Source organism: Astatotilapia calliptera, chromosome 7 (assembly GCF_964374335.1).
Source record: "Astatotilapia calliptera chromosome 7, fAstCal68.1, whole genome shotgun sequence".
Taxonomy (NCBI): Eukaryota; Metazoa; Chordata; class Actinopteri; order Cichliformes; family Cichlidae; genus Astatotilapia; species Astatotilapia calliptera.
Window position 1 is genome coordinate 48209836 of NC_137428.1, and position 23261 is coordinate 48233096.

Here is a 23261-nt window from a genome sequence, read left to right on the forward strand (position 1 = left end):
CTTCTATCTCACTTAATTAACATATTTATTTGTTTAATTTTATTTTGCGAGCTTTGATCTTTTTTAAAAACTGAACGTTTAGAAAGTTGGGACAGGAATACTTTCAATTCTCATCATCTTTTGTGAAATATACAGTTATACATATTGTTTGTCTTTGTAGTCATTTTACAACTGATAAAAATTTGCATTTGTCCTTTGAGAGTAAACAGTTTTTAACCACACACATAACTGTGAATGCAAAATCTGAATGTTGTTATTCGTTTCATTATTACCAAAGAACAGTAGATGGCTTACCCCAGGATCAGTAAAGACACGTGAAAAGGTCTGGGAGGTGAAAACACCAGTTTGAAGGAGGAGGGCACCGTGATCTGAGCTCTGCCCACTCAAGACCAGAAGCTTGTGTCCTGCTGAGTCTGTGACTAAAGACTGGATCTGGGACACACACAGAGGAACAAAGGACAGAGAGGGACAGAGGACAGTTAAAGGGGAGCCAACACAGCCAAGATAGATAGAGAAATACCTGAATTAGTGATAAATAAAGATTCACTTAAACTGTGTCAAGGTTAACAAGATTAAACATTAATGGCCTGATTTTTTTCACGCTTCTTTCCTTTCAAAAGGGACAAAAAGATAATGCCGAATACTTGATTTAAGCAACTGAAATAATTTATTTTGTGTCATAGAAAGTCATAGAAACAACTCAAATTTGTGTGCAATAAAGAGATGAACGTAACTGAGGAAAATGACATGGAATAAAGAATTTGAATTAAGTGTATTCGTGGCCTCACCACTATGCTTTAGCTTTGCCCCAGAACCTTTGTACTTATTCTACCAATTGGGAACTCTAAAGCAGTCATAACCTCGCCAATTCCACACTACATTTGGGTAAACATGTAATATGGCTTAACATCTGTGGAAAGGTCTGCCATTTAAAAGAGGACTTTTAAGAAGAAAACAATCTCCATCTGTTAGCATAGTTTAATTTCAACATAGTTGTTAACATACATCTGCTCAAACATGTCTGAAAACCATCTGAGCACAATGAAAGCAGAAACCTCTGGAGCTGAAAACAAAATGTGACGCTGGTTCCAGAACATAGCTAATCCCCAAAGACTCCCATGTTAAAATGTCCGACTTTACTGCAATAAAAAACTGGCAAGGTTGAAATTTTTTTTAAGCGGAGTAAGGGGAGTGGTTATATTGACACGTGTCAGCAGAACAAGCACAAATGCAAATATCGCTGATTGTGTGTCTGCTAAGCGTCATCTCTGCTAAATGGTGTCGCTGAACTGGAACTCTGTTTTGTGCATTTTTGGAGCCCTTTTAATGGAGTTATCAGACAAATAATGTGGCTTCATAGATGCTGACTGCTAACTAAGTTTGCTTGCACTGGCTGGTAGCTTAGGGCTTCATCTTCTCGTCCATATATAGTAACTTCTGCCTCCAAAAACATGGGGCAGCCAAACTAGTCGGTGAAATCACAGTGGGTACATCCATATTTTACATCACCTATGGTTCTGATAAACTATGGAAGGAATAGTAACAGCTAAAACCTAAACCAGAAGAAGTTAAAAAGTTCATGAATGTCATTATCCTCAAAGAGGTTTTCCATAAAATGGTAAATGGCCTGCATTTGTATAGCGCTTTTCTAGTCCCTAAGGACCCCAAAGCGCTTCACACTACATTCAGTCATTCACCCATTCACACACTGGCGATAGCAAGCTACATTGTAGTGTTACGATTCGATGTTGTCAGTGTTTTGTTTTAGGCGTGACTGTTATGCGTTTCCTGTTTTACTTTGAAGGTCTGTCTTATCTCAGTGTGTTCAGATTACGCTTCGTTGTCTCGTCAGTTCTGATTTGCCCCAGCGAAGACGGACGAAGGCCGGACAGGCCCCTCGGACCCTTCAGCGAAGACAGACGAAGGCTGAAGCGGTCCCTCCCTCGGACCCTCCAGCGAATGGACGAGACCCCATTTATGTTACACCCCAGCCCAGGGAACCGGCATGCGACATAAGGAAAATAAAAATAAGGAAAAATGCCCCCCCACTCCCTGCTCTTAAGGAGGATGAACCAACAAAAAACAGCTACCATGGATTTCACAACAGCCAGTCAGTTTATTGAGTCCCAAAAGGTAGCAGGCATCAGGGTGAGCATGGCCAAAACAACAAACAAAAACCCTAGAAATTAAATGCAGCTGGCTTACCTTCACAGAAAACCCCAAACAAAAATTACAGGTGTCTTACCTGCCTCCCTAACCAAAAACAGGAGAAAAGGTTCCCAAAGAAAAATGGCTTCTCACCCCTACAGCTTCCGAGTAAAAACAGTATAGACAACTATTTACATCTATATACAACAAACTATTTACAACACAGGGGGAAATCACAACCATGACAAACTGAAACACAGGGCTTAAATACATAGAGGGAGCAATCAGGGAATGGACAACAGGAGGGAAACACAGCTGCGGCAAATCAGAACTGACGAGACAAGGAAGCGTAAACTGAACACACTGAGATAAGACAGACCTTCAAAGTAAAACAGGAAACACATAACAGTCATGCCTAAAACAAAACACTGACAACATCGAATCGTAACAGTAGCCATAGCTGCCCTGGGGTGCACTGACAGAGGCGAGGCTGCCGGACACTGGCGCCACCAGTAGGCTTAGGTTAGTATCTTGCCTAAGGATATTTGACATGCAGCCAGGAGGCAGCCTGGGATCAAACCACCGACCTTCTGATTAGTGGCTGACCTGCTCTGCCACCTGAGCTACAGCCACCCCCCCATAGTTATAAAGGAAAGTTAGGTAAAATAATTAGGTAAAATAGGACTGCTAAACACAGATGAACTCACTATAAGCATCTCCTTTTCTCACATCAATAAACGTAAACCAGCAAAGAACAGCAATTCAGAACATGCTGCTCTTACCTCTGATAAAACAGTGCCTTCTGAAGGGTTGACGAGCACTACGGTCTCTAAGACATCACTCCTGTGGTGGAGAGTCCTTTGTCCTGAAAGAGAAGATGGAAAACCTTTTAAAAAATTTTTTTAATGTAACAAATCTGAAGAAAGGTTATGGAGGCCCGAAAGGTCGAATGAGGTAAACGACTTGATCGAAACTGCTGGCAGACATTCAGCCATCTGGTTTGAAGACATCCTGTTTGGATTGCATCCAGACCTGATCTGGAAAACCTCTTTGAGTCAGAGAGATTTACTGTACTGCATTCTCCACTATATGTGGGGCAGTCCCTTTATAGAGACAGGCAACCCACTTGTGCATCAATGCAAGAGCAAAAGTTGGAATAAGAAAGAGGTCACAAATGTCTGTTGGGTGAAGTTTAAAATTAAAGCCTCAAGATTTTATTCGTTGTTTCTCTGCGCTCGTCTTTCCTCCCTTCGTTCTCTCCTCACCACAACCTGGTGAGGGAGATGGCTCCCCTCCCTCAGGCTGGTTTTGCTGGAGGTTTATTCCCATTAAAAGGGAGTTCTCCCCTTTTTTCTGCAAAGTTCTCGATTAAAGGGAACTGCTGGGTCATAAGCTTGCTGTATGCAAGTTGCGCTAGGATGGCTAACACCATTTTATACAGTGCATTACAGAACTTGGGAACAATGTCCGTAAATTGGACATCATTTTTCTCTATTTTTTTGACTGAATAGAAACAGTATTTGGACATGGATTGAAAGTAAACACTAACGCACTTATACATAGAGGACATAAAACAAGCGAAACGCAAGAAAATTGAAAACACTTCCTTACATTTTTTTGTGCATTTAAATTTTTGATATTATGTGTCTCCCCCAAAAGTACACCACAAATTAAAAGTTAGGTTTTATCTCACTTATTAACAGAGAAACAATCAACACTTTAAATTCAAAGATTTAAAACAGCAGCAGCATGTCAGAGTCATGTCATGTTTAGCTAGAAACAAGCCACTACAACAGAGGCTGCTGTCCCATTTTGGAGAGCTCAGCCTAGAGTTTATATTTTAGTTAATGTGCAAAAGTTACATATGGCAAAATTCCTATAGCTGCACAGGGAGTCTATGGAGATGCTGAGATCTCTGTTGCACTGATGTTGATCACAGTCAGCTTGACTATAGTATGAGTTACAAAATCTTTACATGGATGATGAGCAAAATATTGTTTTATATTTGTGCAGATCATTTCATCAAAAGTCTTTGAGTGAATGGGAATGAATGACACAGGGACAGCGGTCAGCTTCCCTGCGTTCTCGTCTAATGTGTTAGGCTGAGGTCTGGCATTTTGTTAGCAACTGACAGCTCTACTCACATGATTGGTAACCAATGTATTGTTTATGTAGTACTAGGTGACCAATCCAGGGCAGGGCTTTTAGAAAGGTCTAGACAGGAGCTAAACGTACAGTATGTAAAAACAAAATGACATTTTAAACATTAACATTTAAAATAAAATAAAAAAACCACTTACCGTATTTTCACGACCATAAGGCGCACTGTGCTAAAAGGCGCAGTCTCAGTTATGTGTGCCCTTACTGTATTTAACACACACATAAGGCGCACTGGACCATAGGGCGCATACAAGTACCGTATGCGTATTTAAAAATAAAGCGGGAGCAAACCTGAATTCGGTACCTTACTCACATTTCTATTGCCGGTAATCGTCATCATCAACAACACACAAGCATACAAGTGTGCCTATTTAAAAATAAAGCAGGAGCAAAACAAAGTTTGGTACTCACATTTTTATCATCAATCAAACCCATCGAAGTCCTCATCCTCTGTGTCCGAATTGAACAGCTGCGCTAAATCTCCATCAAACATGCCAGGTTCACTGTCTTCACCGTCAGAGTCACTTTCCGTGCCGTGCGGCTCCTCGGAAATGATGCCGGCTTTTGCGAAAGCTCGAACAACAGTGCCAGCAGACATGTTAGCCCAAGCATCTACAATCCATTGGCAAATTGTGGCGTAACTCGCCCGGCGCTGCCTTCCACTCTTAGTGAAACTGTGGTCTCCACCGGTCATCCATCGCTCCCAGGCCGCTCGCAGCCTTACTTTGAACGGGCGGTTCACACCGATGTCCAGCGGTTGGAGTTCCTTTGTCAGGCCTCCCGGAATGACAGCAAGCTCACAGTTCATTTGCTTCACAAGTTTTTTCACATCGGCTGTGAGATGGGCACGCATAGTCACAGATCAACAGCGATGGTGATGCGTGGAAAAAACCACCTGGTCTCCTTACATACACCTCCCTCAGCCAGTCTTTCATCATTTCCTCATCCATCCAGCCCTTTTCATTTGCCTTAATGATGATTACTGCTGGAAACTTCTCTTTAGGCAAAGTCTTTCGCTTAAAAAAATCACCATAGGCGGCAGTTTCTGTCCATTAGCATGGCAGCCAAGCACAACAGTAAAAGAAGACTTTTCATACCCCGTTGTGCGTATCGCTACCGTGCTGGTCCCCTTCTTCTCCACAGTGTGACTCACCGGGATGTCAAAAGTGAGCGGGACCTCGTCCATGTTTGTGATGTGGCTGGGCTGGATGTTTTTGTCGCCGATGTGTTTGCTGCAGTAGGAGCGGAAGATGGCCAGCTTTTCCTTATAATCCGCTGGAAGTTGCTGCGCTACCGTAGTCCTGGTCCGGATGGAAAAATGGCACCGTTTACTAAAAAGTGAAAGTGAAACTGCTTTTAGCCGAATGGTGACCGTCGAAACGCTTCTCCCGCTCGCGCTTTGCTCGATGATCCACCGCTCGAGTCTTTCCTCCAACTCGAGCCACCTCGCCTTATGTCCGCGGAAACTCAGCTGCGTTTTCTTGACCTGCCGGAGCTTGTTTTCCAGCTTCCTCCATTTGCGAACCATCGATTCGTTAATCTTAAATTCTCTCGCCGCTGCTCGATTTCCATGTTCCTCCGCGTAGCTGATGGCCTTCAGTTTAAACTGTGCTTCGTAAGCGTGTCTCTTTGCCATTTTCAGGGTTGTTAAAACAACGATGTCCTGCATAATGCACATACCTGTTCTTTTATACAGGTATGTGCGATTGTCCCGGTATATACGATCAACGCCCACACTTCACCCTTTAACGTTCTCATGGTGTTCTCTACTACGTCCTCCTTACAACACATAGGGCGCACCGCGCTATAGGGCGCGCCGCACTTTTTGAAGAAAATCTAAGACTTTTAAGTGCGCCTTATGGTCGTGAAAATACGGTACTTACTAAATGAGCATAAAAATGGGAACTATCATATTTGTTATATTATGTACATTACTCATTTTAGAGGTGGTGTTAAGCTTTTAATTCCCCTTTGTTTCAGTGCAAATTAGATATCTCAGAGCTCTATTAATAGGAGGATCTCAGTGACTCCACCATCCGCCGGGATCTTCAGTGCATCCCCCGAGTTTGCAGAACTTTGCCTTCCTCTTTGCGATCTGTCACGTGTTTTCCATGAAAAGACTAATGTAAATCACTGCCAGCTTAAGATACCATGCTGCAAAAAGAACAGCATTAAGAAAAAACAAAGTACTGTTAAGATGCAGAGGAGTTTGAATGAAACAAGTAATTTAATACATTAAAGAGAAGCTCTGAAATTATTCCACTTGAATATCAATAATGCAATCAGTGTGATATTAAGTCTAGACCATCTGTGATCACAGGAAGAAGCACTCAAATATTATATTGCACACAATAATCACAGACATATTATCTGTTTTCAGCTGATCTGATTCATCCATTTATATCCTTTTTTTTGTACCAAATGATATTAGTATAATTTTGAAAAAAAGAGTGAGCTGAACTGAATCATTTTGTATTCAACCACATTTTTCTCTTTTCTACAAATCATCTGTGACATTTTCAGAAAATGTCAAGAGTTATTTTCTCTCCTCACAGTGATTCTACCTATTCTGAGATCATGAACTCTTTCACACAGGTGATCTTTTTGTGGTGCGTCATAAGAACTAAAAGCTGCATATCACGTTTTCAATAGCAATAACAATGGTTCAACGTAGAGTTAATAAACGTTATATTCTAATTAAGCTCCCACAGTTTTAACACCAAAAACCACAGCATATATACTACTATTATCAAGGAGAAGACAGGCTCTCTGGATATTTACATTAAATTACAGATGTTGGTTGTTACTTCAGGAAGTGAACAATGAACTTTCAGACGGTCTAATTGCTTCTTTTTGATTCAAATGTTGTGGTTCATTAGGAGTTACACAGGGATATGGTTGATGGTTTTTGATATCACCATTTCATAAACACAATATCCTTTTTTTATATTTGATTTATGTCATTTGAGAGTAATAATTGTGTTTAAATTACTGGCACACATACGTCAGCTTAATCTCTCTTCTGAGTGGTCTTGGAAACAAAAGCGTTTGGACTTCTTTAAGATTCTTGAAGATGTTTCCTCTCTCATCCGAGAAGCTTCTTCAGTTCACCTCTGAGTGAATGTTGGAATGTCTGAGGTATTTTTTTTACATGTAATTTATGTGCATAATTTAATAAACGAATACATGCCCATGCTACGATATTGGTTGACCTGTTCTTGGAACTGGATAAATGCAAAAACTGAGTCATTTTAGCCCATTGCTAGGTGGTTGCTAGGGAAAATGATGACATCATGCTATCTGATATAGATGAGACCCTTATAGATACTGTGATTTTTAGTTATCATCTATTTCTATTTTTAGTCATGTTGATATATTAAATTGTGTCAGTGTCCTTATATAGAGCCCTTAAAACTGGCTAGTTTAAAGTAGCTATACAAATAAACAAGACTTCTGCTTGCATTTAGCATTCATTATGTTTTGATTCGTTTTAGCATTTTAAGCTAATTGTTATTGTTCATTAAGCTCTCCTGTTACTGGTGCATTAAACTACAAACAGGAAATGTGAGCTAGCAATACTACTACCATAGTGAAAGACTATTTTCATCCAAAACCTCTTGCATCTTGACTGATTTATCACAACTAAGGATGCAAACAGTTTAAATTATGAAACCCATGTGAACCTATAAAGTGGATTTATTTTCATATTGCAATGTATTCTTCATAAGGCAGCATTCTGCCAGCATCATTCAACCAAATTAGAAGATGTGGCTCCCTCTGTTGATGTTACCATAGGAACACACTGCAGACCAATAGAAAGCAACGATTTCTAATCAACTGACAGCTTCATAGGGTGAGTGGCGATGAGAGGTCACTGAAGGATTTAACTGAAGAACGACACCCCTTGCTGGGACAGCAGTCAGAAGTTCTAACACTCCAGCAGATCTGCCCACAGACGCGTCCGGTTTCACAGCACGATGACTAAGCTGCGAGGGTGAGCCATGATTTGCAAGTTTGCTTTGATACTTTAATCCCTGGCAAGAGCAAAACGCAACACCGAGCAGCCTCGTCGATATGGACAATAGAGACGCTGGAACCACAAAGCTGCAGGATGAATTTGTTAATTTGCTCTCACAAGAACGAGGCCCATACACTTGGTGCTTTCCTTTGACCTCCAGGTGAAGCAGATGAGGAGAGACTCCATTAGCTGCTGCCGATGGCTGCCCGCAAGCTGATTGTTCGCTGACACTGCAGACTGGTACGACAAGATACTACAACAACAAAGACACTCTCTGTCAGTGTGAAATGCTGATGTTTCTCCTCGGGGTCACAGCACATCAACAAGCCTCTCAGAGGGCTCGCTGTCACTGCAGGATGAGATTTCTCAGACCACGTCACCTTTACTCCTAATTACTGCTAATGGGGATAATTCTGTGTAGGTGACAGTGGTGCACTGGCAGGTTAAAAGGCCCTCCAACACTCAACTTTTAGCATTTTGTTATTATGTAATTCAGGTGAAGACCCCTCCCCTCTTATGTTTTAACCCTCTCAGGCCCGAATTAATTTTTTTGCTGCTAATGCACAACCAAGTCCTGCAGTGGTACTTCTGAGTAAAAAAAACTCATAAAATATGTATGTGGGATAATCAGGTTGTTAGGTCTTAACTGTTGCAAATCTGCAACGTCTGCCTGGAGAGGGTTAAGGGGATTTAATTAAAAGAAAATGAATTTCAAACAACATTTATAATCATTTCATATTTGGAGGTATTTTTTTTAAGATGATAAACATTTTTTAAAGCTGTCCATATAAGAAAATGTGCAGCTATTTTTTGTTTTAACTATAAAAAATATAAGATTTGGGTGGTATAAACTGGAAAACCTGCGAATGGGGTACAGCAGCAGAAGACACCAGGTCGCTCCTTTCCGCTGAGAACAAAAAACTGATGCTACAGTTCATAGAGGCTCACCGAAACTTGACAACAGACTGGAACTGGTGCCAGGTCTCATGAGTCTGATTTTTTTTTCTTTATGTTAGAATCAACAACATGAAAGAATAGATCCATCCTTCCTTGTGTCAACAGTTTATGCTGGAGGTGGTATAATGATGTGTGGGATGTTTTCCTGGAACACGGCCTCTTAGTACCAACTCAGTATTGTTTAAGATTACAGCCTGCCTGAGTATTGTCTTCCTTAGTCGTCTTTCAGTGACTGCCTCTGTCACAAAGCTCAAATCAGCTCAAACTAGTTTCTTGAACGTGACAGTGAGATCACTGCTTTAAAATGGCCTCCACTGCCACCAGATATCACTTCAGTAGAGCACCTTTGGGATGTGATGCTGGGAGATTTGGATCATAAATGTAGGGCCAACAAATCTGCAACAGATGTTATCATGTCAACATGAATCAAAGTCTCTGAGGAATGTTTCCACAACCTTGTTGAGTCTATGACATGAAGACATTAAGGTAATCTTAATGCGCTAGACTTAACATACAGACATGCACAAGATAAATGTAAAAAATGTAAAACAAGTAGCAGGCAGAGGAGTTTAGATGGTTGTAGGCAAGTGAAGGTTAGGGCACCGAGTTAGTCATCCCTCCTACTGAGGAGCTGGAACATCAGTAATGAAAATTTCTTGTCCTTTAAAAAGACAAGGTATTACTACTACTGCACTATACCAAGTCACTGTTTTATCATTATCTTTATTTATTTATGTTTTTACTTTTTAACCCAATGTGTCCTAATACATGCTGTTTCTCTGTGAATTATAAAAATTCTCTTCACATACACAGTGAAACAACCGGGTCAGCATCATTATATTCCTGTCTCCAAAATAATGATGTAAGCTACATTATGAGCCAAGGACATAATGTATTTCCATAGTGTCATCTGTATCTGTCTGAACATGGGATACATCAATGCATCAGCAGGACTTCTTCAAATAAGATGAAACTGACCAATGGCAGTGGCCAATTTAGCAATGGATAAATGACTAAATCTGAATGAAACCGTTATAATAACGATTGTTTTGTTTCACAGTAAAAAAAAAAAGAAAAAAGGGTAATACATAAAAACAAAATAAACACACACAAAAAAGAAATATTGTGAATAATGCTGCAGCTTCCACAGCTATCCAGCCTGTAGTTCACTCCAAAACCACAAATACCAGCATGTTGCTGTACATTCAGGGCACACCATTTACCTTCAGGACAATGTTGGTGTTCTTCATCTAACCTCAGTTTTTCTTTGTACACAGGCAGGCTCAGACCCAGACACCTCGACATTCAACACAAAATGTCAGCTTGCTCCTTTATTTTCTATCCTGTCCTAACTTTTAATTCATTGTCCTGTCATGTACTTATTGTTTTACTTTTGTTTCTCCTCTGTGTGCTTGTCCGTGTCTCCTGTTTTGCAGTTTTAAAACCTCCCAAAATGAAGCTTTTACGTTCAGTTGGGTAGATGTGATCTCTTACATTCTGCCTCTATTCCTCCTGGTGATTCAGGCTATTCCTGAAGCTCTATTTTCTCCCACACTTCTGATTTCCCACGCTGTCAGAATCACCTCATTCTCAATTTCAGCATCACTACTCTTGTCCAGCGAACTTTCTGCCTACGCTCTCCGAGCCAATCAGCACCCACTCCCTGTTCTTTAAATTCATTCTGCGGTAACTCTGCCTTTGATCTATTTTGTATCCATTCTCATCTCATCCAGGTTGTTCAGGACATCCATCATTGATTAATGAGCTCTTCTTATAGAAACTGCTGTTGTCAAAAAGACAAAAGTGTTACACTGATCGGCCACGTGGACTACGAATCTGCAGGACAGTGACAAATGACAAAGTCATGTGCAAGTCCTGCCAAAGTTTCTCACTTATCTAATGAACATGATCAGCATAAAGAAAGCTGTCAAATGCTGGTGGATTTTTCAGTGGTTTAAATTAACACACAATTAACACATATATAAATCAAAATATCCAACTTTCAAGAATTTTCAAGCATTTCCATGTATTTAAAGAAACTAAAGGTAAAAAAAAAAAAAGGTTAATGACAAACATCATTGTTCATATCAGCCTTTTAACCCAGTGCCCTGTGATAAATTCCTATTGTAATAAATAATGAGACATTTACTGGAAATTACAGCCCGGTGATGTGAGTCAGCCTTGTGGGTCTCAGTACACCGAGAACCAAACAGTGCGAAGCTAAAGGCTCCTCAGGCAGGCCAGCGTCTGCTCCACAGCTTAAATGTGTTTGTTTAAAGAGCCCTATTGAAGACAGCAATGTTCAGCCAAGTTGCCCTCATCTATTCATCCCTGTGGCTTTCTTTTACTGGCATTGCAGCCAGCGAGGAGGCATCATCCTATCACATAAAGTGACGTCCAAGCAAAGGCAGTGAAATGAAGACTCGCGCTGTTCAGACTGGCTGATTTTCACTTTTTTTTTTTAAATTTTTAAATAACTCATATCTCTGCAGAGGCTTTACTGCTTTTAGAAGGTCCCGGCTTTCCGTCTGAGCTGAATTTGTCTTAAGTACTAATGACATACTCGTATCAAATCAGCGCTCAGGCTTTGTGATGTGTCTGCGATTTTAACATCAAAGCAGTGCATTAGAATATCATTGTCACAGATTTTACTAAGTCCACAACAAAGACTGCAGCCAAAGATAAATCTTCCTATTTGTTAGCAGTCGCTTGGTGAGTGTCGAAACTGCAAAGCACAGTTATTTTTTTTAAACAAGAGCAATTATTTTTTTATCATATATAGTGTAACAACGGTGGCCAAATGTAAAATAATAATAATAATAATGATAAAGTCAAGTAATCCCCATTAACCAAAAGGTTCAGGCTTCAGGCTGCTCTAAACTCAGTTGGTTTTATATAATGATAATGAGAGTGGATACATGTTGTCACCTCTGGCACGCAGAAGCCCCGCCTAACACAGTGGATGAATTGAGAGACTGCTCCAGGGCTATAATTAAGGATTATTATAAACAGTGAGTCATGCAAAGCTACTCAGTCTGAGCATAAAACTATGGAGATGAAAATGAGCAGATATTGAAGGAAATATTCAAGGAAAGCCTTTCTCCTTGGTGGCCGTTCTACTTAATCATCTGTTAAGCTTCTTTTTAGGTAGACAGTTTAGATGATGCCACCATTGTTAAAAAAAATCATCTTAATAATCATTTAAAACAATCAAATACAGATAGACTGACCGATGTTGTTTTTATTTCACATTTTACAATGTTACTATTTTACATTTGACTATTTTACTAAAACTGGCCTATTCTTTAAAACGATATATTAGAAGTATAGCCAGTAATGAACAAGCTTGTACATTTTATTGTATTTGGTGATTTTTTGTGTTGTTTTTTTTTTAATTATACCTTATCTAGCATTGTCTTTTAACTTATTTTGTTTCTATATTTTTACTTTATTATTATTTAATTAAATGTATTTGACACACTAGGCTGCTTTATTTGATGTTTCATCTTTGATTGTTAACTGCTGCACATTATTTGTTTTGTTTCATTACATTTCGCTCCATCTGATTATCCGATTGTCACCGTTAATTGCACTAACCTGCAAGAAAGGTGTTAGACAAAGAGTTTGATTAACTAAATTGAAACTCTGCTCTGAGGTTTTTTTTTTGTTTTTTTGGTTCTTTTAAACAGCAAATACCTCGCAGGGCCAAAGTATTCAAAAATAAAGTTTCCTTTCTTATGAAAACTTTGTGATTACTTGCAGCATCTGGGTACAGTGGTTAATATTCAAATAGGAGCACATTAATTTAGCAACTTCATATTTTTTGACAATGTGTGACAACAGTGTCTCTAAATAAACAATCCATTGAGTGGATTTTGCTTAGAGGGCTCACTGCAAGGTGCAAATCTGTTAAACTTCTGTTTTTCCCTATGTTTGTTCCTTGTTTCACCCTGAACTTCAAAACTGTTACATATAAATTTCATCAGTTCAAAGAAGTACTCGGTAATCCATCGGAGACATTCGTGCTAACACATGTCTGCAGTGGTCCATCTTCTTGACAAAAATAACTCTGGCAGCAGGTTCCATGCTGGGTGTCATCTGTCCTGCTTCCATCGGTTGAGTTTGGGGATCTTGGGAGATGTGAACTCTTCGCTTCCCCTCAGTTTTTGCACGACTCTGCATGTCAGGCCCAGAGGAAGGAAGGTCATTTGTTAGACAGGACTCAGTGTTTCAGCTCTCGACTCTCTCTTCTCAGCTGACCTGCTTGATATAAATATCCACGTCTGAACTCCCAAAATGAGAACGCTCTGTTTAAAGGCGACTAAAACGGAGCACTGATCGACCGAGGCCCAGCCACTGCACTGCTCCATATAGCATGTTCCACATTTACAGCAGCGGGCTGGCGTGAGGGGGGGGGGTTCAAGGAATTTAAAGACAACAGCTTAAAAAAAAAACTTCTAGGGAGATTGGTCTAACAGAGCTTAGAATATTGGGTTTTATTTATAGTGGAAAACAAACTTGAAAAATGGACCACAGCATTGGATCAGAGGCTTTAAAGCATTCATGAGGAAAAGAGTTGAAAGTGATTCGGGAACAAGGATCGCTACTTTTTTATATTTAAAAAATAATCATAAAATATCTACAGGGAGATATTTTTTAATATAAAACCACTGAGTTTGAGAGCGTACCTACAAACCTTGCTTCTGTACCACCTATGCTATTTTTTTACCTCGACCACGTACATTCTTTTAATCAATATGATACATAAAATTTTTACCAATTAATAAATTAACAACTTAATTTCTATTACTTAACATCTTTCATGCCTATGGCGTTAGAAGAAGTAGCCTCAGTTATTAAGAAATATAATAATGTTAATTTAAAAAGAAAGCCATCACATCATGAGAGAGTCACTGCTGGAGTTATTTTACAGGATCTTTAACATCAGATCAAACCTAGCGTGACTGGAGGTGACTAAGATACCGTAAATTTCAGAGCAGCCATCAGAAAGGTGTGAGAAAATCTGGGATATATACTTTATGTGACAAATTAAAATAAATAAATAAATTCAAAAACAGCACTTGAACCCTACAGTGAGGGGATATGGTGGCTCTGTTATGTGGTGTGGGGTGTGGGGTGTTGGCATTGTTTTGATCCCCTTGTTCCCTTAGCTCAGTGTTTCTCAAACTTTTTTTCTGGCATGCCCCAGTTTCCAAGCCTAAAAAAAGTTCATGCCCCACAAGAGTAACAATCATTAAGGATCCATAATGAATTTCATTTTAATGCTTAGCACAATAACACTTCTTATTTTTCACCTGGTTGTTCCTGGTTGCTTAGAAATTGGTACTGCAAATCACTACAGTCACTGTTGGTTCTGAATGATCACCTTTATCATACAATCAAACACAGGAAGGGAGTAGACACTCAAAGTTCTTCTTTGGATGTTGGCTGGCTTCGATAATAATAAGGTCGGGGATCTGGGGAGGCCACTGATCCTGCTTCATTGCGTGTTTTTCTATCCAGGTATGCTTTTGCTGCACTGACAGTATGTTTAGGATCACTGTCTTGCTCAAACATAAACCTTTCACCATCAGACACTTTCCAGATGGTATTGCCTGGTGGATCAAACTCTGTCGGCCATTCTCCGAGTTCATAATACAATTAATGTAGACAGGAGCCCCAAAACCACTCACTGAAATCCAGCCCCAAAGCATCACAGAGCATCTACAGTGTTTTACAGATGCCTGCAGATATCAGTGTTGTGCCTCTCTCCTTACCTTCTCCATGCATATTTATGATGATTTCAACCAAAAAGTTCAAATTCGAATGAGTTCATAAGACCTAGGCTGAAATAAGAATTTTCATTCAGTTCTACAGTAATGTGGCATACTTCAGCTGTTTCTCTCTTTTCCCCTTCCTTAAGAATGGTTTTGTGACAGCTAGCTAGCTAGCTAGCTAGCAACCAGCCAGCCAGCCACATAGATTTCATACTCAAAAAGGTAAAAAACAAGCAGTGGTAGGAAGATTTCAAAATCTGTGACGTGTGTTCATGATTATTTGTACTCCATGAACATCAGCAGAGAGCTGGGTCAAAAAACCAAGCACTGGCAAGAAAGCAGCTGGAGTCTCATTAGCTTAAAATGTTATGCAATTTAAGCAGAAACATTTTTGATTTTTCTGCTAGTTATTTTCTCCACAAACTATCGTTTTCATCTATGAAAAAAAGAAAGATCAGAATTAACAATTTTTCAAAGACCAAGATGACATCTTAAGATGCATGATTTTCTCAAACCAACAGATAGAAGATACTGAGTTTATTATCGTGGAAGATGAAAGAAATCAGCAGAAATTAGCATTTAAAAAGAGTCAGTTCATTTTTGACACTTCTGATGAATAAACGTCTTAAATACTTTGTCATGACAGGCCAGGACTTCTTGCAGCTGTAGGCCTGGACATGATTTCTCCCGAGGAAAATAAAGTTAAAAAATCAACGAGTTAATGAGGAAGAACCGATGCTTTGGGCTTCATCTTTATATCCCTGTCAGGACAGCAGAGGTTGACTGAAGCAACATCACAAAGTCATTACCCTGCTTTTAATCTCATTTGCCTAATGTGAGCTTATTCCTTCCCTAGGACCGAGTACTATTGTCTGTACTTATAGATAAAGAGGTGTGAAGTGGGCTGGAAAATTAAAGAAGTCAATACAGACATTGCTTTTCCCTGCTCATTTCAGGACTGTGTCGGCTTTGAGCAGTAAAGCCATGCATCAACACTACAAGGCCAATCGTCTGTTTTTATCTAAAAGCAACGAGTGACTGCTGAGTCAATGTTGCAGTCTGCAATCCACTGAAACAGAGCTGCTATAGCTGTTTAAGTTTTAGTAGGTTTTCATCATTTCTAAAGAGCGCTAACTGAATGACAGAAATGAAAATTATGGGATGAATACTGATGAGAATAATTAGCTTCACACACACAGATTTGTCCTGTTCTTTGAATCTAATAGCTCAAATCAATGTCATATTTCTACACTGCCGCTTACCGTGTTTAAGCTGACTGTGTAGTTATGACTGCCTCATCCACTGTAATTAGCCCTAACCTCAGCTGCTTTGGGTTGTTCTTGTTAATATTTTCAAGGACATCCAGGCATCAAAGCTAAGGTATCAAACCAGCTCCTCGAACTATAGTCATTATCATCAGTTTACAACAGCCACAGAAAGCCACAGTCTTAGTTTCTGATGCTAATCCAGGTTCTGTGATTTAACATCTGAATGTTTAGGATGATAAGCCAGATAAGTGTCTGTCAGTGACTGCTGGGTGTCAGTGTTGGGGATTCACTGTATTTAATTTGGACAAAATCATAGATATTTTCCACAACTTGCACATTAATGTCTTTAGGTCAGTGGATTAGGTTCTGTTATAGTAATTGTTAATCTTCCTGGAGTCACCACTTTAAAAATGACTAAATAGAAAATAACAAATGAAAATATAGACAAAACTGAACTAACAAAAATTAAACACAGCTAATGTCATATAAAACACATAATATAAAATGCAATATTGTGTCCAGGGGCAAAACAGTGTGCTTGAGCATCAGAGCTCAAACTGATGGCTGGACATTCTCCTTCAGGATTTTCTGGTACAGATCAGAATTCATGGTTTCATCAATTGAGACAAGTAGGGATGGGTATCGTTTAGGTTTTATCCGATACCGGTGCCAAATCGGTACTTTTGAAACGGTGCCGGTGCTCAAACGGTGCTCAAACCGGTGCTTAAAGAATGGAGAACACAAAATTGGTCCAAAAACCTCTCATGGTCAGCTGGTTTTTTGTAAAAAGATAACAAAGTTAGCCTTTTCTGCAGCTATGGGGCATATATGGTATCACTCTTAGCTGGAAGCAGTGCTTAAACAATGGAAAAAAACACAAACTTTGTCCAAAAGCCTCTCATGTTTAGCTGTTTCCCTCTTTTTCTTTGGTCATTTTAGCCTTTTTGGCCAGGGTGAAGGGAGTATCTGCCATCAAACAAGAAGACAGCCGCATGTAGCTATGATGATGTTTGCTAGTTCACCTTACATGCATTAATGTAATAACGTGGTTAGCCTACTCAACGTAAATTACACACGAACAACATTAGGCTACTCACGCAGAGAAGAACGGCTGCTGCTGCCATCAAATACGGCGCATTTCTCGGCTTTTAAAAAAAAACAAAAAACGCTATGCGTCGCCAGGTGTTTCATCGGATTCGAGGTGTTACTTCCTTTCACAGTATCAGCTTAAAGCACTTGTTGCAGGCTGCTGAGTTTGCATCTTTTGCTGTGAAGTACAGCCAGACTTTTGACCGCTTCGCCTTGGGCATTTTTAATCTGTAGCTCTGCATAAAAGAACTCACGTACCTGGCCCCGCCTACTATCCTCGGAAACGTAAAATGATTGGCTAGAAGTGTATCACAGCTCAGGAAAAAAAAGCACCGAAATAAAGCACCGAAATGTGCGCTGCTTTTCGGTCTGGTTACTACCGTTTATGTCAGAACCGGTGCCATCATGGCACCGGACACCGGTACCCATCCCTAGAGACAAGTCATCCAGGTCCTGAAGCAGCAAAGCAGCCGCAGACCATCACACCACTACCACCATGTTTGACGGCTCGTCTGATATTCTTTTATGAAATGAAAAACTTCCAGAAAGTTTTGCTTTTGTCTTGTCAGTCCACAAAATATTGGATCATGTGCATCATTTTTATGACTTTTGAGACTGTTTATTTTTAGTATTCAGACTATGTTTCATGTATGTGTCCTACACGTGGACTATAAACAGAAACCTAAAATGAACATTTAGCTCTTTGCCAGCAGATTCTTCTCTTGTAGAGAACAAAACTGCAAGAAACAGTACTACAGCACTTAGTAACTGTGGAAACATATTTAAAATGAATGCGGGTGATACTATTTCATATTCTTATATTGTTTGTAGGAGTGGGGTAATGGATACTGAACACAACAGAGTCCACTCAACTTTGACTTGTAATGCAGGAAATCCTTTGCAGCATCTTTTTCGAGTCAGCTGGTTTAATAAGCGGACCGTGTGTGAGCTACCAGATATCCAAATCCCTGCAAACTCTACAGATTTCCCCACAGGGATTCATTAAAGTGTATCTTATCTTTAAAAAAACACTTAAGTCCCACTTGTCACAGCCTAAATATGTGCACAGAAGTGCCAGTATTGGATTGTCTCAAAAGTAATCTTCTACTGAACTCATACCAAGGCCCATTGGTGATGATAAATGGTCTATTATAAAAGTACAAAGCCAGCGCAGTGATGGCTTCAGTAGACTTGGCTTGCTTAAGACTCCAGTCAAACAATAAGCCATGAATGTAGTGAAATGCACCTTTAACACTCTGAAAGTGGTCGAATGCATCACAAATCTGGTTAAAAAAAAGGTTTTGTAACTTCACACGGGAACAATAAATGGCATATGATTACGACAAAATTTTAACTTCAGTTAAAAATATTCACCTGCCTACTGTAACTGTTTTTTCTAAATACCTGCAAATCATTATCACCATATGAGTCACTCCCAAGTCAATAAGGGAGATGAGAACACAAAACATTAGGCCACCAATTGCAAAGTGCTTCACTAACTTTCCCAGTGTTTCTGAAGTGGTGAAGCATTAGCTCACTGTCATTATGTCTGAAACAGTGAAAGGAAGAAATCAGTGGGAAGAACAAGAGGAGACTGAGGTCAAAGAACCATGAAGGAAAGAGACACAGCTCATTGGTGCTTCAGTATGTAAGTATTGCAGCGTTTTGAGTCTAAACGAACTTAGTTTCATACCAGCCTTCCTTTCTGCGCCCTCCTTGAAGGGCCTCTGAGCTGCTTTTGGAAGCCTATCATTCAATCTTTGTTGCTGCAGACTGCCATGGTGATGCCTCGCAGCTCAAACATCCACACACAAACCCAGAGTACCTGCGCCACATGCCTTTATGTGAACACTGGAGTCTGTATACTAAAAGTCTTTTTTTAACTGACATTGCAGATTCACTATCTACAAATACTGTTTTTTATTTAGTAGAATATTGACCATAACACTGGCCTCAAAACAGGCTATACTATTTTATATGCCCAGAATTTCACTTTTTATTCTTGTTACAGAGAAAAGCCTCTGAATGAGGCATTTATAACAATAATTAAATGATGGCTCAAAATAGAAATAATAATAGCAAAGCCCCGAACAATCGCATGCCTAAACAACATACTAAAAATAGCTGTTCAGGGATTAAAGTAAAATGTTTAAATTGTTTACGCAGCAGTGGCACAGCCTGCACAGGCACATGCCAAAACAAACGCTTTAGATTTCAACCTTCAAAGTGAACTGTAGTAATGATGCAGATTATTTAAACCATTTTAATAAGTCTAGCTTGACAAAAGACCTTTAAGGCAGACTTTATAGGACTAACAGAGAGTGAGAAAAACAACCAGGCCAACACGCCGACTGACCACCCTGAAAGTGAGGAGCGGCATGAAAAAGCTGCTGCTAGAAAAGGGCAGCGGGAAGATATTGGCAACGTGTCATCGTCTCTTAGAGTCCAGTCCACAGTGTGCCAACTATGACATCATTGCTACCCCCGGTACTCAGACCATCTAAATGGCCCCAAATAGGTGCTCAAAACAGTAAACGTTCAAACAACATACACACATAAAGAGACACAGACACACACACATGCTGCCAAAAACATCACACCAAAATGTGTCAGTCCATCCTTTTCAGGCCACCACAAACAGTTTCTGTCCAGCAGAGAGGAAGACCCATTCAAACATGTCTGCATTATTTGTCCTAAGTCAGCTTGTGTGGCAGTGTGTATGTTGCAATGCCAAACTCTGGGAATTATAAAATCCAGTTAAATCCAAGCAGCAATCCCAAAGCTGAAGTGATAAAACTGCAGTTCCTACACATGACCACTTGAGGCTGACTCCAAAAGTGAGCCATCATTGACTCCTGTGTTAAAAATGCCAGAATTTAATGCAAAAATGAAAATGTTTGTATCTTGCTACAAAAAGCAGTTCTGATCTGTACAGTGGGCGATTTTTTTTAGGTTTAATGCACTTTGAGTGATATATACCACAATGGGTGGTATATGTCAAAGTAGCATCCACATGGACGGCAGGACCCAAGGTTTCCTAGGAGAACATTGCTCAAAGCATCACTCTGCCTCCGCAGGTTTGCCTTCTTCCCATAGTGCATCCTGGTGCCAGGTGTTCCCCAGGTAAGTGACGTAGATGCAGGCAGCCATCCACGTGATGTAAAAGAAGACATGATTCATCAGACCAGACCACCTTCTCCCATTGCTCTGTGGTCCAGTTCTGATGCTTACGTGCCCGTTGTTGGAGGTTTGGAGGTTGTTGGAGGTGGACGGGGTCAGCAAACTGTGATACTCCATGTATTCTGACACCTTTCTATCAGAACCAGCGTTAAGGCTGGAAGGGTGGACTGAGCTAAGTTGCTAAGTCTGAGTTAAGTAACTGAGACAACCTTTCACTCCCCTCATGCATAAATGAGCCTTAGCTGCACAGTTTGGCCCTCAAACTCGCTCAGACCCTTATACTTGTCCATTTTTCCTGCTTTAAGGGCAAAATGTTCACTTTCACTTTCTCCCTAACATAGCCCATCCACTAACAGGTGCCATGATGAAATCAGTGTTATTCCCTTCACCTGGCAGTGCCTGTCCAACAACTTAATAAACATGCTATTCATTTAATATCATATACTTTGTGATTACAGCAAACATCTGTATTTTTATCGTTTGTTAAAAATACATATTTGCATGGTACTTTCATTCTACTTTTTTCTCTTTGAGCATAGTTAATGGCAGCTTTGCATGTAGTAATTCTTATTACTTTGTATTTCTTTTCAGAACAAAGTGAAATATTTTAAAAACATTTCATTTTTCATTGTGGCATAAAAATATATGCACATTTACGCACAATCTCACATGCTTCTGGCTTGTTTTTTAAAAGGACACTGCTTATTTTTCTCGCTCAGGTGTCAGGAGGTGAGGCGCATTGATAATAAACTAGCTGTCAGCAATATATTGACAAGATAAGGCATCTCATTCATCATGGAGATGGCCACAGGACAGGCTCCCTGGGTCGCATACATCCAGGTGAGTGAGAAGGCAGTTTGGAAAAAAATGTGTGTCAATGCGACCTTACCTCACACAAGGACAGTGTATTTAATCCTCCAAGGTGGGGAAAGACAAAACGAAGGGCACGGGAATGACAAAGCTTTCCTTGTCTGTTTGAGAAGACAGGCCTGAGAGAGAGTAAATGGGAATGGAGAGGTGGGAGAAAAAAGTGTCATTCAGAAGTCACAGGCTGTTAAATTGGCTGCAGATAGACTGCTATTTGTTTGGAGCTCTTTCTGCGGTAGCTCCTCTGTGAGAGGCTTTGGCCCTCAGGGATTTACTCTCAGCTTAAGGTGCTTTTCAAACCACCAGAGCACAGGTTCAAGTTACTGGCTGGTTGCTTGGTAATAACTTGTCGAAAACAACAGCCCTGTGGATAGATGTCTCTGGGTGGAGGATGACTCACATGGTGATCCACTCTAACACACGCAGAAGTTTCTCGAGCTAGAAGTATATACTATGACTCTGTATCTCAGAGCTTTGCCAGGAAAAGCTGATGGAGCTCCAAACTAGATGAGCTTGAAAGAAAACTGGAGCACACAGCTTCTGCTTCCACTGTTATTTATTGCCTCCATTGATTTCAAAGTAATAACGAAAGAAAAAAAGAGGTGTTCCAGTTTCTTTATGGACCCAGAAATTCATGCCTTGAGAGCCTATGAGGAGTAACGCTTGAAGCTCTTTTCTGAACTGTTTTCTATCATATTTCAGGCTTGCTTATAGAACAAAATGACAGAGTATGCCTCAGACGTTAGTGAGAGTGGTCTTTGCCTATGCAGCTATCCTTGGAAATCCCCAGAAACTATTCGTCTTTACTGATATATGTTGAGGTGACAAAACTCGTCACTACAGGGGAGATTGTCAAATGTTGTGTTTATGGGGGGAAAGAGTTAAAAGTCTGGAGAAACTTCAAGATTTAAATTAGAACTGTATCTATTCAGTATATGAAAAATTCAGTCTTCTAGTAAAGACTTAAAGACATCAATTACTCAAGGCCTGTGGACAAATCACCTTCAATTTCAAATGCAACAGAACAGAAAAGTTTGTTTCTGAAGTGAGTATTTTTAATCCTCACCTTTTTTTCCAGGTTAGCTCAGCTTTCTTATGAAACATAATAAACCAGTCAAGCTATTTCACATTACAACAGGGTTAAGTGAAGGACAGGTTGCCATGGACACCTCATTAGTTATTGTCTCCCTCCTCATTTGCATCTCCTCGTTGCAAAGCACATTCAATCCTGCAATGTTCAGCAACATGAAGGTCCTGAGGTTAAGCTTCGTAATTTCTTACTTGCAGCGTTTCTTGTCCTTGCACAGTCTAATGACTCACTGTGTTCACTTCAAGTGCAGGAGCTTCATAAAAGAGAGGCGGTAAAATGCTGCTCTTTGAACCGCTGCACATTTAGTCCAAATTTAAAGAAACAACCTTGGCCACAAATATATCTCCTAACTAAACTTCTCAGTTTATTAAAAATGAATTTGCCAAGTGTGGTAATCTACTTCACTGCTTCTTCCACCAGCCTGCATTTTGTACACCTACTTAAAACAGCATTTCCTCCAACTCCCAAAAAAGCCCTTCAAAGACGTCCAGGAAAAAGCCGACACATTTGAGCTTAGGGTTAATACTACAGGTGGTAGGCAAAGGCTAAGGCCTGGGTGTGTAGGCACTCAGCATCGTAGGAACCTGAGCTAGAGATGGAGTGCTATTGACTAGAGACAGACCTCGAACTCACTGGAGAGATTATCTCTCTCATCTGGCCTGGAAATGCCTCAGGATCCCTCAGCACACAACAAACCCTACTGTTGT

General features: G+C 40.1%; 1 protein-coding gene across 2 annotated transcripts in view; it reads right to left on the reverse strand.

Annotated features, from left to right (window-relative positions):
• map1ab (microtubule-associated protein 1Ab) overlaps nucleotides 1–23261 on the reverse strand; it is a 96313-nt gene that overhangs the window by 21850 nt on the left and 51202 nt on the right. For both annotated transcript variants that reach the window (XM_026175173.2, XM_080303794.1), the window contains 2 exons: nucleotides 2931–3013; nucleotides 295–432 (listed from right to left, as the gene is read on the reverse strand). In XM_026175173.2, coding sequence (XP_026030958.2) covers nucleotides 295–432; nucleotides 2931–3013 — 221 coding nt within the window. The remainder of the gene's footprint in view (nucleotides 1–294; nucleotides 433–2930; nucleotides 3014–23261) is intronic.